The sequence below is a fragment of the Engystomops pustulosus genome, chromosome 2 (genome assembly GCF_040894005.1).
Source record: "Engystomops pustulosus chromosome 2, aEngPut4.maternal, whole genome shotgun sequence".
NCBI lineage: Eukaryota > Metazoa > Chordata > Amphibia > Anura > Leptodactylidae > Engystomops > Engystomops pustulosus.
This window is the reverse complement of record NC_092412.1, coordinates 223,041,884-223,058,277: the sequence shown is the minus strand read 5'-3', so window position 1 is coordinate 223,058,277 and position 16,394 is coordinate 223,041,884. Positions and strand designations below refer to the sequence as shown.

At 38.9% G+C, this 16,394-nt stretch overlaps 1 protein-coding gene across 2 annotated transcripts in view; it reads right to left on the bottom strand.

Annotated features, from left to right (window-relative positions):
* Nucleotides 1-16,067, bottom strand: part of FOXN1 (forkhead box N1) — a 63,216-nt gene extending 47,149 nt beyond the window's left edge. The window contains exons 1-2 of one of the 2 annotated variants that reach the window (XM_072138247.1): nt 15,699-16,067; nt 6,897-7,019 (exon numbers count right to left, since the gene is read on the bottom strand). In XM_072138247.1, coding sequence (XP_071994348.1) covers nt 6,897-6,957 — 61 coding nt within the window. In that variant the 5' untranslated portion in view covers nt 6,958-7,019; nt 15,699-16,067. The remainder of the gene's footprint in view (nt 1-6,896; nt 7,020-15,698) is intronic. The other variant, XM_072138248.1, reaches the window with a different exon arrangement.
* Between the last annotated feature and the right edge of the window lie 327 nt (nt 16,068-16,394).

Below are 16,394 nucleotides of genomic sequence, written 5' to 3'. Positions count from 1 at the left end.
GGGAGGAAACCAGAGGACCCGGTGAAAACCTACATGGAGACAACATACAAACTCTTTGCAGATGTTGACCCTGGGCCTTGAAGCCTTGAACCCAGGTCCGTAGTGCTGCAAGGCTGTAATGCTAACCACTAAGCCACCATGCTTAATGTCTAACAATAGATAAATTGGGGTAATTAATTAAATTAAATAACAAAATTCGGTTTTATGCCCCATTTACACGGCAGCACAAGTTGTGCCCAGATCCCGGCCACAATAGAAGTCTATAGCACACCATGTCTCACCGCACTGGGTGGCCGTGCTGCAAAGGATAGACCTGGCTTTTAATTGGGGCGGGATGAGGAGTCCCCCCCTCTTCTTAACCTGGCCAGGTTCTATACCTGTGCAAACACACAGCCCTGTCAATAAGGCCTTAATTGGGTCTTTACGACTAGCACAGCAAAAGGGACGAGGCCCTAATGAAACGGGGCATTTTTGTGGTAAAAGGTTTAATAAATTTCCCCCAAAGCATCTTACTTTTAGACTTTTTTTTAAACATTTGGTCCATTTATATGGACACTAAACCTGGGAACTAGAATCTGGATTGTAGGTCTATACTCACAATGCCTTCCCCTTTACAGATGAATCGTATCCAGATTAAATTATAATCATGTAGGTGGTCAAATATTTTGGAAAGTACCAAGTTTTTATCAGTTTCATCTAATTTATTTATTTATTCAACTAATTATGTTGTAAAACGTGAACATAGAAAGTACAATGAAAGGAAGTAATTAGTGTCATTGTCTTTCTTGGATTACTCTTTTGCTTCTGGTGTTGGTAGGAAAGTCCAGTTATGAGCCATTAAATTAAAAATGATTAAATTGAAAATTAAATTGGCCCCAGTGACTGGGTTATCATGACATAACACGTGTGTAGAAGTTGGACTGATCCCTTGTGGCACTGGGTCTCTTTATTAATTTTATTATTTACTATCAAGGAATTGTTATGACACGGTTCAATCTTATGATACATAATAAAATTTGTGATAAGATTCTGCATATATTTTATGGCAGAGACCTATCCCAGGACAGGACAGGAGCACAAAGTTAACAAAAAAAGTTTGTCTTCTAACCAAATTCCAGTCCTGACAAGCTTAAACCTGACCCTTAATATTGAAATTCATTTTAACCCACGTTCACATATTTCCTTACAAATATTTGCAGATATTGGAGACCCAGGAATACTTATCAGCAACCCATATATGATAAACAGCAATACTGAATGACATCAAGCAGCATGGCTCAGTGGTTAAGTGCACCCAATGACAGTGTCATTCCGATGGAGACTTTATTTTTAGCTTTAAAGTAATAGGCTAGTTAAAGGGGTCCAGTATGTACATGCAGACTAAAGTATTGCACACTATAGTAGGAAATTACAGTCCAATAACCTATATTCATGTTACTAATGGGAATTTATGGGATATGTGCTTCTAAGCAGTAATAACAGATCCATAGTATAAGGGAACCAAACAAGAAAATCATTGGGGAAGGGATGAACATTACCCTATGTCTATACCCACTGTATATGACCACAAAAACCCTAAATAGTGTTACAAATGAGAAATATTGGGGCCGATTTATCAACCTTTCTCAAAGTCAGAATATTTCTAGTTGCCCATGGAAACCAATCACAGCTCCCCTTTAAAATATTCATGAGCACTGGTTAAATGAAAGCTGACGTGTGATTGGCTGCCATGGACAACTAGAAATATTCTGACTTTCAGACACCTTGATAAATCTACCCCATTGTATACCTTTAGGCTGAATTTCTCTGGATGATCAGTGGGAGTTAGGAGTCTGGATATGTGGCTCATTTGTACCCATGATAATAATTCTTTATTTATACAGTGCTGCACAGAGCTTGCCAAATAAGTCGCTGTCTCCAATGGGGCTCACAATCTAATAGTATGCTTTGGAGTGTGGGAGGAAACCAGAGGACCCGGAGGACCCCCACGCAAACACAACAAGAACATACAAACTCTTTGCAGATGTTGATCCTGGGACTTAAACCCAGGTCCCCAGTGCTACAAGGCTGTAATGCTAACCACTAAGCCACCATGCCGCTTTGTTATCTGCTTGTTGTACATTTCAAGTTGAGAATTTCGGAAGCATAGAACCCGCAGACATGACAAATTATATTAAAATGTTATGTACAGAGATAAAAACAATTTTTCTGTAAACTCTTAGATGAACGCCCTTCATTAGGTTTTGCAACTCATAAGATTCAAATCTCATACATGACTATTAAGAAAATGATCAGAGCCTAAAGGGCCAAAGCCTTAATATGAGTAAAGGAGGGGCCTTAGGTGGGGCCCTGTGATACCACAAATTTCACCCTTTTGATCTATGTGATTTATTGCCTTGTACTTCTGTGTAATTGTTTTAATATTGTAGCAGCAGTTTGTTGGCTTGAAGATCGGCCTGTAAATCCTAAAGTGTGTCTGAGACTCTCTTATAAATCTGTAAGTATACTGTTAGTATAGACTTATGGGCTGTATGCTCAACAAGTGCCTAGCAAGATGTAGGGCCATTTATCCTAAGGGCTAACCTTTGAAGCAAATGTTTTCATATTTCAGAAATGAATAGAGCAGGTAACAATAATACATTTTGTCATATACTTCATTAAGTAAAACAGTTAATTTGTTCTTCTTCTTTCTCCTGCAGTGAGCAGTGTATCTGAAATACGTCTGAGCTAGGTCTACTTCAGAGAGGTAATGAGGCTAATGAGTAACTCTTTGTATAGTTAGAGAATATTTCCCTTGATAATTCAGCTCTTGGAGGAGATTAGACTATCCATGGGCTATCAGTAAAGAGTTCAGTCATTATACACTTCATCAGGTTACTTTATCTCTCACAGTGGTGTAACTAGAAGCTGATGGGCCCCAGTGCAAAGTCTGTGCCAGGCCCCCGACTATAATGTATGGTTTATAGTACTAGTCTTCTCATATGGGAAAGTGAGACCTTATGGGCCCCCTAAGCCTCTTGGGCCCAGGTACGACCGCAGCCTCTGCACCCCCTAAAGTTACGCCCCTGCTCTCTCAGCTGTCAGTGGAAACAGGACAGAAAGCTGATTTCCACAAACTACTTAAATAAAAAAGAATGGAGGGGAAAAAGAAGGGGAAAGGAATAGATTTCTATAGAGAGTTTACTATTATCGTCTGCACTATTCATTTATATCATTTTTAGTTATGCCTTAATGATATATCAGCATATATAGGAAACGGACGATGTATTCCAACTGTTCTGTTTAGACTTCTCATTGAATAATGACTGGGATAAAGATCCATTTCAGTCAGTGGAGGGCATTTATCATGCCTTGTATGCCAGTTTTTTAAGTGTACCGTTTGGGGCATACGGCAGACAGGGGCAGAGACACCCTAGCCCGACAAATTTACTTTAGCATGTGCCAGAATACCGACACATTCTACACATGAAACTGAAATGTATGGCAGGGAGGACCCGGCAAAGAGTTCATTCTGGTGCACAAGTTTTGTGCCGGATTCACTAAGAGGCGTGCCGCAGACTGGTGAGGGGATAATTAAAACTGGTGAAAGATGTGTCAGTCGTAATACATTCCACCCAGTAAATCTAAGGAGACAATCCTTAAGGGCAAAATAATCCTTGATGATATTATAATGTGTGGTATATGGCTTTATATAGGACAGTAGGGTTCAGTAGAATAATGGTGCCTATACACGCTCGCTGTTGGCAGAACACTCCCCAGTACATGGGTGTAAGAGAAGGGTGCAAGCCGTTGCCAATATGCTCAGACTTTCCGGACAAAGAGCAAACCCAGGCCGATCATGAAAAACACATTAAATAGACAATTTTGGCGAAATACATCTGTAGAATCAGTCTTAGCTTAATATGTATGGCTGCATACACATCATTTTTCACACTAACCCTTTAATGACCAGTTCCTGTTTTATTTTTGCGGTATAAATTTTCACTGTAAATTTTCTATGTAAATAGCTGTGTGACAGTTTGTTTTCTGCGCAACAAATTGCAATTCATAGTGATGGTATTTAATATTCGATGCCGTGTAAAGGGAAGCAAGAAAAAAATTCCAAATGCTGTGAAATTGGTAAAAAAAATGCATTTGTGCCATTTTCTTATGGGTTTGGATTTTAGAGCTTTCACTGTGCGCCCCGTATGACATGTCTACTTTTTATTCTTTGGGTCGGTACAATCATGGGGATACCAAATTTATATAGGTTTTATAATGTTTTCATACAGACTTTGATGGCGCTATATAAATAAAGGTTATTATTATACATTTACAAAAATTAAAACCACCTGTACAAGAAAAAAAAATCTTCATTTTGCCACGTTCTAGCACTAATAAATTCTTCATACTTCAGTGTACGGAGCTGTGTGTGGTGTAATTTTTTGTAATTTTTGTAACTTTTTACATTTTTTCTTTATTATTTTTCAGACCCCCTAGGGTACTTTAACCCTAGGCTGTCTGATTGATCCTATCATATACTGCCATGCTACAGTAAGGCAGTATATGGGGATTTTCCACATCATCTATTATAATGTGCAAATCGCACATTGTAATGAGTGTGTTAAAACAAGACAGCATCGGGTCTTCATATGACCCGAGGCTGTCATAGCAACGGATTGCCACTGCTAGCACCAATCGTGGGTGTTAACGGTTGGTGTTTGCTGCAATATTCAGCAAATGGTCACTGGCTTTAGAGAGGGCTCAGCCTGTGAGCCCTTTCCAAAACCCCACATGTAGCAATACGCCACGCATCATTGAGGGGTTAATATCTGCACCCAAAAGATGCCACTAAATCCATATGTAACAAACACTGGGGGAGATTTATTCATCTGTCTCTGACAGAATTCTATTGCATCACGACAACCTTCCGGCCCCCATACACAATGCTGTGTATATGGACGGATAGGCGTACCCGGCCACGGCCGGCCGGAAGCTGAATGCAGCGCTGCTCCGGTGGCCATGTTTGTTTACATGGCGCCCGGACCGGAGCGACAGCAGCACTGGATATGGGAGAGCACCGGAAGGTAAGTACAGCTTTATTATTTTAGGCAGCCCGCTCCCGGCCACATATATATATATTTTTTTAAACTCGGACAACCCCTTTAAGAACACCCGACTTACAGACGACCTCTAGTTACAAATGGACCTCTGGATGTTGGTAATTTATTGTACTTTAGTCCTAGGCTACAATAAACAGCTATAACAGTTATCAAAGGTGTCTGTAATGAAGCTTTATTATTAATCCTGGTTCTTATGAAAATCCAACAATTTTCTAAACCGATTGTCACGGAGACCAAAAAAAATTTGTCTGGAGTTACAATTATAAAATATACAGTTCCGACTTAAATACAAATTCAACTTAAGAATAAACCTACAGAACCTATCTTTTATTCAATCCGGGGAATGCCTGTACTCATAGAGCTTTGGAACCAATGGAAAATGTAATACAGATTTCATTTATAAAATTTTATGGGTATTGGGATATGCCACAACTTTTATAATGGGAAAACCACTTACACAGTACCTTACAGCAATATCACAGGTAAAATTAAGCAATACATACACTTAAAGGGAACCAGTCACCACGGACCTCATTTTCACTAAAGACAGATTGTAAAAGCCTTTTTAATCATTTGCATTACAATATAATTGTGTGTTATAACTTACTGTTGCATCCTGACAAAATCCTGGGGTAATCACAGGGGCTGGACTTTGGTTTGAATGCATTTCAAAAAACAACATTTAACTTGTCTGAGCTGCAGGCTTCCTCCATCTTTGTGCTCCTGTACAGCTTGTCCCTCCCCCACTGATGTCAGGCAGACCAGGCTGTGACCTCTAACAGGAGCAGGAGGTGGAGCTGTACAGGAGCACAAAGCTCTGAAGAGTGAGTAACACAGACAAGCACATGTTGTTTTTTGAAATGCATCCAAACCAAAGCCCAACCCCTGTGGCTAACCCAGGATGTTGTCAGGATGCAAGAGTAAGTTATAACACACAATTATATTGTGATGCAAATGCTTATGAAACGCAGAGAGGCAGATTTGCACTGCAGGTGTGATGGGCTTCTGCAACCTGTCTTTAGTGAAAATGAGGCCCCTGGTGACAGTTTCCCTTTAAGACATGTAAATATCAAAATACCAGGTATGTATAAAACACACACAATATATTTCCAAAGTAGTGGTCAAAAATATTATTTCTTATTGCCCTGCACTGTACATATGCACAATGGTACATAATGGTGAAGCTTAAATGGGTTTTCCAAGCTCCTGCATCAATCTGGTTCTGTTTTTTGTCCTTGCGTCTGACCTAAAATTCCAGGGTTTATGAAACCTGAAACGGCCAATTAATAGCCTCCAAAGACCATTGGATATTACATCTGTCCAAGGAAGCCACTTATTGGCCAAATCAAGTCCTGTGACCCCTGAAAGTTTCTTTTGTTTTGCCCTCCCACTTCATTTTTACACGGTATCTTCTCTTATTTATGTGTATGGAATGATATTGTGGCTGGTCAGGAGAGTGTTATTAGTGATAGATCTACCCAATTTCGCTTTAAGACCAGGTGATATAAGAGGTCGTTCTTCCCGGCTGCTATTAACAGAGTTAACAATGGAAGGGCATCAAGAAGCATTTATACTGTAAGTGATGACTAAGGGCCCGAGACACTGAGCAACCTGCGTTGATGTATATTAAGTGATTATGTGTGTTTGTGTCCTATTGTGGTTTTTAGTGTTGTGTTTAGTAGTGTGTTGTTATTGTATTTTATGGTTATCTATAATCTAATAACTTATATAAAAATATATATAATATTATCATAAAGTATTATTGTTATTATTATAAACAGATTCTCTATTTACCAGATTGTGTATTCACCATCTCTTCTTCCAACTCAGAAAAGTTGTCCTTTTCAGTTTCCATGTGATCACATTAACAAAAATCTCTTCTGTCAACATCCATCAGGGTCCCTGCCAGGTTTCTACCTGAGGAGAAGAAAAATATAAGATAATGTGGTCCTGTAGTTATGAATTATTTTAGGGGTTGTACGATGTACCTTACTGGCATCTTTCTAAGCATGCGTGGTGCTTATTATTAGAAGGTATCTCAACTTTCAACAAACTTTGCGAAAATCAGTAGTCAAGTGCATGTGCATGAGGAGTATAACTAGGGCCGGATTAAAGGCGGGGCTCCCGAGGCGCGCGCCACCGGGGCCCCACCATCTTGCCCCCCAGGGGGCTCCCACCAGCTGACCATGTCTGACACTGTCAGTCAGACATTTATATGTTTGATGTGTGGGCTGCTGCTACGCTCCCAGACTGCGAGTTGACTGTCACTCTGTTTATGGGCTTCTGCTAGCAAGATGGAATTCAGCAGTTAATAGCTGATTAGAAGGGAACTAGAAAGACAAACTGCCAAAGTAAGCGAAGAAGGAGGTACTTTGCTCCAATACAATATTTCACAGGTTTTTGTATTTTCTTGTACTGTTTATATGAACTGTAAGTGGCTTTCCTGTCCAATACTTTGGTATTCCTTTAACCAGGTATTTTTGGACCATAATATATCTCTTATGTTATTGATATTGTAAGTTTTATTTAAATATATTTTTATATAATGTGTTACAATGAACCATAAAATGTTATGTATTTGTTAATTGACTTAAACCTTTCAATAAAGCAAGATTGATAAATAAATATATTTTCATTTAATGAAATTAATAGTATTGATAGTTTTTTTGATCAGCGAGGAGAACAACAAAATCATAAAATAAAATTAATATTTACACAGATATTCACATAGCATTTTCCATTAAAATGAACGACAAATGGGAAAAAAACGCAAATAATTGTAATTGTGCTAGTAACAAAAGTTGTCAGCAGTTTCATAAATTGCATAATTGTATAATCATTTCTATTAGTTAAATTTAACATTGTAATGAATGAGAATGAGAAAGCGGATGCTATTATTCACATCCATTGTCCTAGTGAACTCAGTGTCAGAGGGTGGATATAGCTTTCTATACTGAGCTTTCCTGTGCATGGCGTCCAGCGGCAGAATGAATGACGATAGACAAATTTTTCATCATAACTGTATTCATTGTAATCCTATGGATTAGATGATGGTATTGGACCTTTTTTGTTATCCAAAAAATGCTAATGCCTTATGAATGAAATCTTAGCTTTATGCACATAAAAACACACGGTCTACCTATTGTTCACCACATTTATTTAGGTTTTTACACCCCTTTTTTTTAGTTTTCAGTTCTTTAGGTTGTATATAAAATGTCCTTTCTGGTATTTCCTCTTTTATGTAAGATGTCACCTGTTCACCTTTACAAAATGTTCCTCCAAGTCAGGCAGATAGGACTCTTTTCCACTTATTTTAACATGAAAATACATTTTCCAAGGTGTTAAATGGAAAACAATGCCTCCTTTTGCTACCATGAAAGGCAGCCCCCTTAACACCAAGCATGACCTACAAGAAATCTAATAACATGATTTGGGATTAAAGCCAAGCCAGTATCTATTCCAGAAGAAACAGACTTCCAACTGTAGACAGAAATGTTTCGACCTGGTTGCATTTCTTCAGTACAGTGTAGGGAACTGATTTGGCTGAGTGAGAGGATATTGACAAGGGTCGGGAAGAAAGAGTTCTCCTTATGGAGAGTTTTCCCAGAATCCCCTAGTGAAGCATCAATGGCGTTAAGTTTCCACATGCCTATAAGGCGACCATAAAGGGGTTTTCCCACCAATCAAGTTAGGTCCTATCCACAGCTACAGAACCAGAGATATCAACAACTCAAGGTGCAGCTAAATATCCAGCTCCTGCCTATGTCCTGTTCTGTATCTCACAGAGCCATGACACAAAATGCTTGTTTTTAGGATAGGGATTGGGACTTCTGACATGACCCCTATCCCCCTTTCTGTGAACTCGCTGGTCCGGGTAAGTAAATGTGCCCCAGTATCTCCTACATCTGCTACATGGAGGATAGTAATAAAATAAACATCATGGTGAAGGAACGTTTTTGGGCACCTTATAACATTATTATTTGGGCTCTCAATGATATAGTATCATTTAATATAATTTTACTTACACCTATATAAATTGTATCGTAGTAGTAATAATAATAATAATCTTTATATTGCTGATGGCTACCAGGTCCATTTATTTTAGGTGGGGTACATAGACACCTGCGCTGGACAGGAGGAGGGATTAGCACTGCTCACCCCTCCCCTCTCCATAGAGGAGCACCCCTGGTGCACCCCGGCACTGTAATACGGCGAAATACAGGACACGTCACAATGCGTTGAGACAATGTGGATTCACTGTACCGACCCCAGGGGCCATAGGCGTCATCGGGGCCCGATAACCGGCCACACCATATCGGTCCCCACAGGGCCCAGAGCTGCTGGGATGGCCCACATAAGGCTGTGCATAAGGAATACATGGGGGTGAGAGGGGCTTTATATAAAATAACCACGAGGTGGCTGTTTGGGATGACAAACTAGAGGATATTTTAGGAAACAGAAGTATGTTTTAGTTTCTGAATTTGTAATGCTTCCATGTTCACTGCAAAGGGGCCCACTGAGGCTCTGTCGCCCAGGGGCCTACTGCAACCTGGAGCTGACCCAGGGTTCCCATTACATTTGTGTGAATGAACCCTTGCTCATATACCTTCCTTCCATGCTATGTCACTTCCTCAAAGGGGTCATCAAGTGATTGAAAATTACAGTTGCTTTCTTCCAAAAACAGTGCCACGTCTGACCATGGTTTCTGCTGGTATTGCAGCTCAGCTGTATAAAAATGAAAGGTAATAATAGCTAAGGGACTTTTTTGTCTTGCGTTGTGTCTCTGAGTGTCTTGTGCATGGCATAGCTATAGGTGAGCAGAGGAAACAGCTGATCTCTTGATCTCTGTGTTTCCTCCTTCCAACATCATTAAAAAACAATATTATTAATATGACACATGGTAGGGGGGGGGGGGGCACTTGCTTCAGATTTTGCTTTAGAGCTAAGACCTAAAGTTGTCCCTTATACCAATTGAGGGGCATTTATTAATTTTTTTTAGTTATTTTTCAATGGGATGTAAGTATGAGGCACAAGAGATGAATGAATTTGGCGCACGGACTAAAAGGTTTAGAACTCCCTAGACCATCTTTTAGCTTCTCTTTTTGTGTTCCACAAATTGCGCCCCAGAATGAGATGGATTCGCAATCAGCACCACAATTTTGCACCCAAAAATAGAACAATATTGTGGTGCCAACACTTCATAAATTAAGGCGCAAAAGGAAAACAGAAAAAAATTCCACTGACAGTTTCTGTTTGAAAAGCCATAATAAATGACCCCCATTGACTTCCTATAATAAATGAATGTATTGCTTAATCTCTCATCATGATAACGCACCATTTGAAGGGAAGCCAGTGCCTGACTTGTGACTTGTATGACTAAGGTAGTGATGTCGAAACGGACTGTTGTAAATCTAATTTATGAAGTTGGAAGGGAAAATTATTTCTAAATCAATTTTTACAGTTTTATATTATTCTTCAAGGTAACTTAACTTCACGGTGCATAGTTCCATATTATTCTTTAAATTGTGCCACAACTTTCACTAACTTTATGTTCTTTATTTCCATATCATTCATTACATTACAGCACAATTTTCACTTACTTTATGTTATTACCGCATGTTGTATATTTCCATATCATTCTTTACATTGCAGCACAACTTTCGATTACTTTATACAGGCAGTCCCCGGGTTACGTACAAGATAGGGTCTGGAGGTTTGTTCTTAAGTTGAATTTGTATGTAAGTCGAAACTGTATATTTTATGATTGTAGCTCCAGACAAATTTTTTTCTTGCCCCAGTGACAATTGGAGTTTCAAAATTTTTTGCTGTAATTGGACCAAGGATTATCAATAAGGCTTCATTACAGACACCTTACAGCTGATTATTGCAGTCTGGGACTATAATAAAGCATCCAGAGAGCTTCACCAGAGGTCACAGGGGGCAGAGGGGTCCGTCTGTAACTATGGGTTGTCTGTAAGTCGGGTGTCCTTAAGTAGGGGACCGCCTGTATGTACATATTACATATACTATATGTTGTTTATTTCCATATTATGCTTTTAATTGCTGCACAACTTTCCCTTACTTTATGTTATTATGTTCTTAATTTTATGTTAAATATTAGCCACCTTCCCTTAATAAAGTACTTTAGTATTGGATGAAGTATTACTGGTTGCAAAACTTCCATTAAGTGTATAATGAGTTCTATGTCATGCTTCAGGTGGCTCTGACGGCACATTCGGATTGGAATCCAGATAACGTGTTTCAGTAAAACTTTTTCAGCATTCAATGGATTGATTGACATGCTGGTAGATTTGCTGGTAGATGTTTGTTTGAGTCCTATTCACATGAATTTCATGGCTCTGATGGATCCTTTTTACACAAATCCCACTGATTTCTGATACATCTCGTAGACTGATGACGGCATATTTCTGTTGACATTGAGCAAACTGCTCCCGAACCTTTGAAGTGGAAGTTTACTACCAAAGTCTTTTGGATGGGGCCAGACCCCAAAAAGGAGACTGTGGGGTAAATTCATTATTTTTGGCACTAGTTGTTATTTTTCGGAACCCTATCTTAGTGGTATGATGATCACTGTGATGTTATATTGGGATTCATAGCCTAAATGAATTTGGCGTACCATAAGAAGAATAAATGAGCATCAGCAATGTCAAACCACATTCATGAAGGGGTTTAGAAGTGTTGGGAAACTAGAAGTACGGGAAAAGTGAGGTCAAATTGAGCGACAAAATAAAACCAGGGGCATGCACATGAGAAGTATGGCGTACAAGGCGCAAACCACAAAACAAAGACAGACAAAAAAGTGTTGTACAGCCAATAATGAATGCCCCCCATGTAATTCAAACATATTCAATGTGTAAAATAAGTCTGGATTGCATGAAGAGACGGGTAGATTTGAGCAGGCCCACATCTATAGAACTTGTCAAGATGCTTGGAACAACCTCCCTGCTGAGTTCCATCAAAAACTGTGTATCTAGAAAAATTGAAACTGGGTGTCACAGCAAGGATTATTTTTGACATAGGGGGAGATTTATCATTAATCCTATGTAGCTTCTTGGCGTATAATTGTCGCAAATTTTTGCGCAAACATCGTTTTTGTATTTTTTTAGCGAGAAAAAAACGCAACTCTAAAGTCACGCTATGACGGAAAACACCACAGAGTGTGCAACGCCACATTTATCTACTGAGAATTTTCAAAAGAACTCAAATTTAATCGCAAAACTACATAGGAGGTGGTGTATGTGGAACCATTGCTACTACAGGGGGGAGATTTATCTCAAACTGCTCAATTTTGAAGTTTTTGCTCAATTTTCTTAGTATCTGAGAATTTCCTGTGCAAAAGCATCGCAAAAAAGCAGAAATTGAGCAGATGTTAAACATACGTGCGACTGGTGCAGTCTATTCGCACACAGCACACACAGCTGATCACATCAGACGGCATTTATCACTGCACATACACCGGACAATAAATCTGACTGTTGGAAACCTGTCAGTCTAACACGTAGGGGCACATTTACTAAGGGTCCGTCAGACGCATTTTCGTTGGGTTTCCCGACTTTTTACTGTTTTGCCCTGAATTGCCCCAGGTTTTTGGCGCACGCGATCAGATTGTGGCACATCGGCCATCGCACCGGCTTGCATGTGACACAAATCATGGGGCGTGGACGTCGGACAACCCGACTGATTCGGACAAACCACGGAATTTAAAAACAAAATTGTGTCACAAGATCAGCACTCACATACACTGGGAAGAAGAAGGTAAACTCCAGTGGACATGAGCGGGGAAGCGACACATGTAGGATATCGGGCGCACGACCTTAGTGAGTCGCGGCAGACCCGAATCCTCGTCAGTTAATGCACAGCGGGTATCGCAACAGGACGGGTAAGTAAATGTGCCCCATAGACAACTGCTCAAAATCCTGCCTGAAGTCTCCTCCTCTTCATGTACTTTGTAACGGATATAAACAAATTATCAACTCTCCTGTATTTCAAAGTATTCTTACTTTGCAACTTCTTCCAAACCTGCCTAAAACTTTTGCACAGTACTGTGGATTTGCAATAAGCATATACAGAGACAGCATCATGCTATTTACGCGTCAATGGTTTACATCATAGGGACAATAAATAGAATCTTATGTAATCAGCTTTCTTAGATACTACTTTACATAACAAAGGAGTGAAATGTCTCTTTCTTCTTGAACTGACACCTGTAAATGTTAGAGATCATTATTGTCTTTTAAGATCAAACATTCCAACTTTTCCTATTTAAACTTGTCGGCCAACTTTTAGATTTTAGGATGTGGGACATATCAGCATGTTCAATATATGTGCATGCGATATATTCAGAACTGAATAACCATAAACTTTTATTCTGTATCTACGATGGAACTAAAAGTTCCATATTCTTATACAACAACCAAATCTAATGTATGTAGATTTAGATACCGCAAAAGAAAATTATGGCAATAATTTCCAAAAATATCCAAAAATCACCTTAATGGCCGGTCTAGACAGGTTGGATGTAGTGAGGATTATCTGGCATAGAATAATGTACGGTGTTTACAATTGCAAAAAGTGGAGGAGATTTTAGCCAAAGTTATCAATATTCTCAATAAATATTCCCTGCTGATTATGTGTAGTAATTGGCCAATGGTATGAATTTTATACAATTACAAAGTAAATTTATTCTCCAGATTTTCCGACCTTGCAATTGATCAGGTGAAATTTGCCACAAATTCAGAGACGTTTTGCATTCATATCCGAAAAAGATTTTTGCTGTCTCACATTTCTTATACATTTACTTCTATTACAAATCTCCTGTATGCACTATATGGATATATCCAAATGTTCTGATCTTGCTCTATCATATTTCATCCTGGATGTGGGGAAAGACATCTAGAAATTTGCCAATTAGCATCCAGTACAGTATAATTTTCTAATGGTGAATGCCAACTGTTGGCATCAATGTAGTCAAACTAGTAAGGTGCTACAATATTAACCAAAATATCTAATATATCCAACAGGTTTGTATAGAACACTCATAACAAAATACCAGTGACCAAATATTTAATGCAAAGAATTTGTAAATTCTAAGAGATGGTGGATACATTTTCCCATCAATTTTTCAGGCATCAAAGGATCTAGTACAATAGATGGAAGAATAATTGTTGCCAAGCAGCATCATTGATTGTTTGTGCAAAACACTATCATGTCTATGATCTTACGACTGCTATGTACCAACTTGTTACTGCTGTGATTCTCAATCTTTGGTGAAACTACAACTCTCAGCATGTTGCTAAAGTTGTACTGCAGTTTCACATCCGCCAGAGAGCCACATATGGGAAACCATTGTGTTACAATGTAGCAAAAAGATGGATAAAGATACCGTATACCGTGTATTATTACCTAAACACCTGAAAATAATGTATCTTTCATATAAATGATAATTAATCAAGTAATCACCAGATATTCCTTTGTCAATATGCAGCTTATCACATCTACAAAAGCTTTTCATAACGTTTTATAGTATCCTAATACTATAATCTACTAGAATGTGGTACAGGACATGTCCTATATATTTCTTAATTTGTGAATTTAAAAAAAGGCCTCACATTTCTATCAATTTCTAGCGATTTTATCAATTTTGTATCTATTCACTGCATCTATAACTTGAAATTCAAATCAACATGCACTTTACATTGGGTTCTATCTCTTTGCACTGACTCTCAGTTCATAAGTTCAGTTACAATATCGCTGGAGGCACAGATTCTACATTCCAAGAGTTGTTACTTATGACCTTGGACATCTTGTCATTATTTATCCCCAGTACCAAAACTTTGCCTCTTTCTTTAGCACCACAAGGTGTGTTGTTAGCTCGACCTTCACCTTGTCTACTTATCCCTGTACACACAAAAAAACACATGGAAAATGTAGAAGAATTGCAAATTCATATTGAAAAGAAGAAAAATCATATTCAAGATATTGTGGCACATTTACTTACAAAGTCAGAGAGTTTACTAAAAGTGCAATGTCCGTGTATTATGCGCGGTACGGCGATTCACTAAGATCGTGCGCCAGAAATCATGAATCTGTTGCTTCCCTGCGCTGGCCCGACAGAGTTCACCATCTTTTTTGTGGGGCACCTTTAACATAAGGTGTGCGACACAATTTGAAAGTTAAATATGGCGCAAGGTCCGAATCAGTTGAACCGTCTGACAGCACGCCCCCTAACTTGTGTCACATGGAGGTCAGCCTGGCTGCACCCCAAAAGGGTCGTGTGCGCTACAATCGCAGCGCAGACACTTCTTAAATACCTGTGCAAGCCGTTTTAGCCATGAAGAACGTGCACAGTCCAACTTAAGTGTGGCACAAAGCCCTTAGTAAATGTGCCCCATTGTGTGCAGTTTATTCATCATTATATGAAAAGTTTTGATATTTGATTACATTTTGGATAATTAAAAGGAAAATTTGGCAAAAGAAAGCAAAAAAACATTAAAAATGGATGCAAAAATTTTACAAAAATGTAAAATATGTTATTAATTAAAATATTGACAAACACAAATAAACGTAAATTCTTACCTTATTTTGTGGTTCTGTATTTGGAGAACTTTGCTCCTTGTGACTTGGTGATAATGATGGATCTTGCACTTGACTTGGGTTGTAGCCGAGTTGCCGTTGACTTGAGAGCGGCTGAATAAATACTGTATTCCAGTTGGGAATGTCACCTAATCTTTCCTCAGCAGTTCTGGAGTAAAAGGCCTTATACTTATTCTCTTCCGTGACTTTGGCTTCTATGCATGAGTTGCAGAAAGTGAGTGGAAGATGTAAGTTGTCTCCTCTTACCTTCCTAGTGAAGCACAACAGCGTGCTGCTGCTGTAGCCTAGGAATTAGATCTGGGAAGTCATGTCAGAAGTGAAGAGGATTCAGGTAGGAAAAAAAAGCATGTTGAAATCCATCTGTGATTACATCAGTTAAAATAAGGCAGGCAGATGACTGTGTGAGCCAATTATTATATCAGCTCTTGCTTGCCTCAGGCAAATCTGCATGTAATGTGAATAAAGTGACTAAGGTACAGGTTCTTCAAGCTGCACTTCAAGGGAACAGAAGAAACTATGGATTATATGGTGTGCACCATCAAAAAGAAACATTTTTCTTAAAACAAACTTTTTGTATACACAGTTATGCAATGCTTATACTTACTAGATTCACCTATTTTCCAATAAAAACGACCTCATATGTTTAGTTGCCCAGTTGAGGATGCAAGAGCTGTGCAG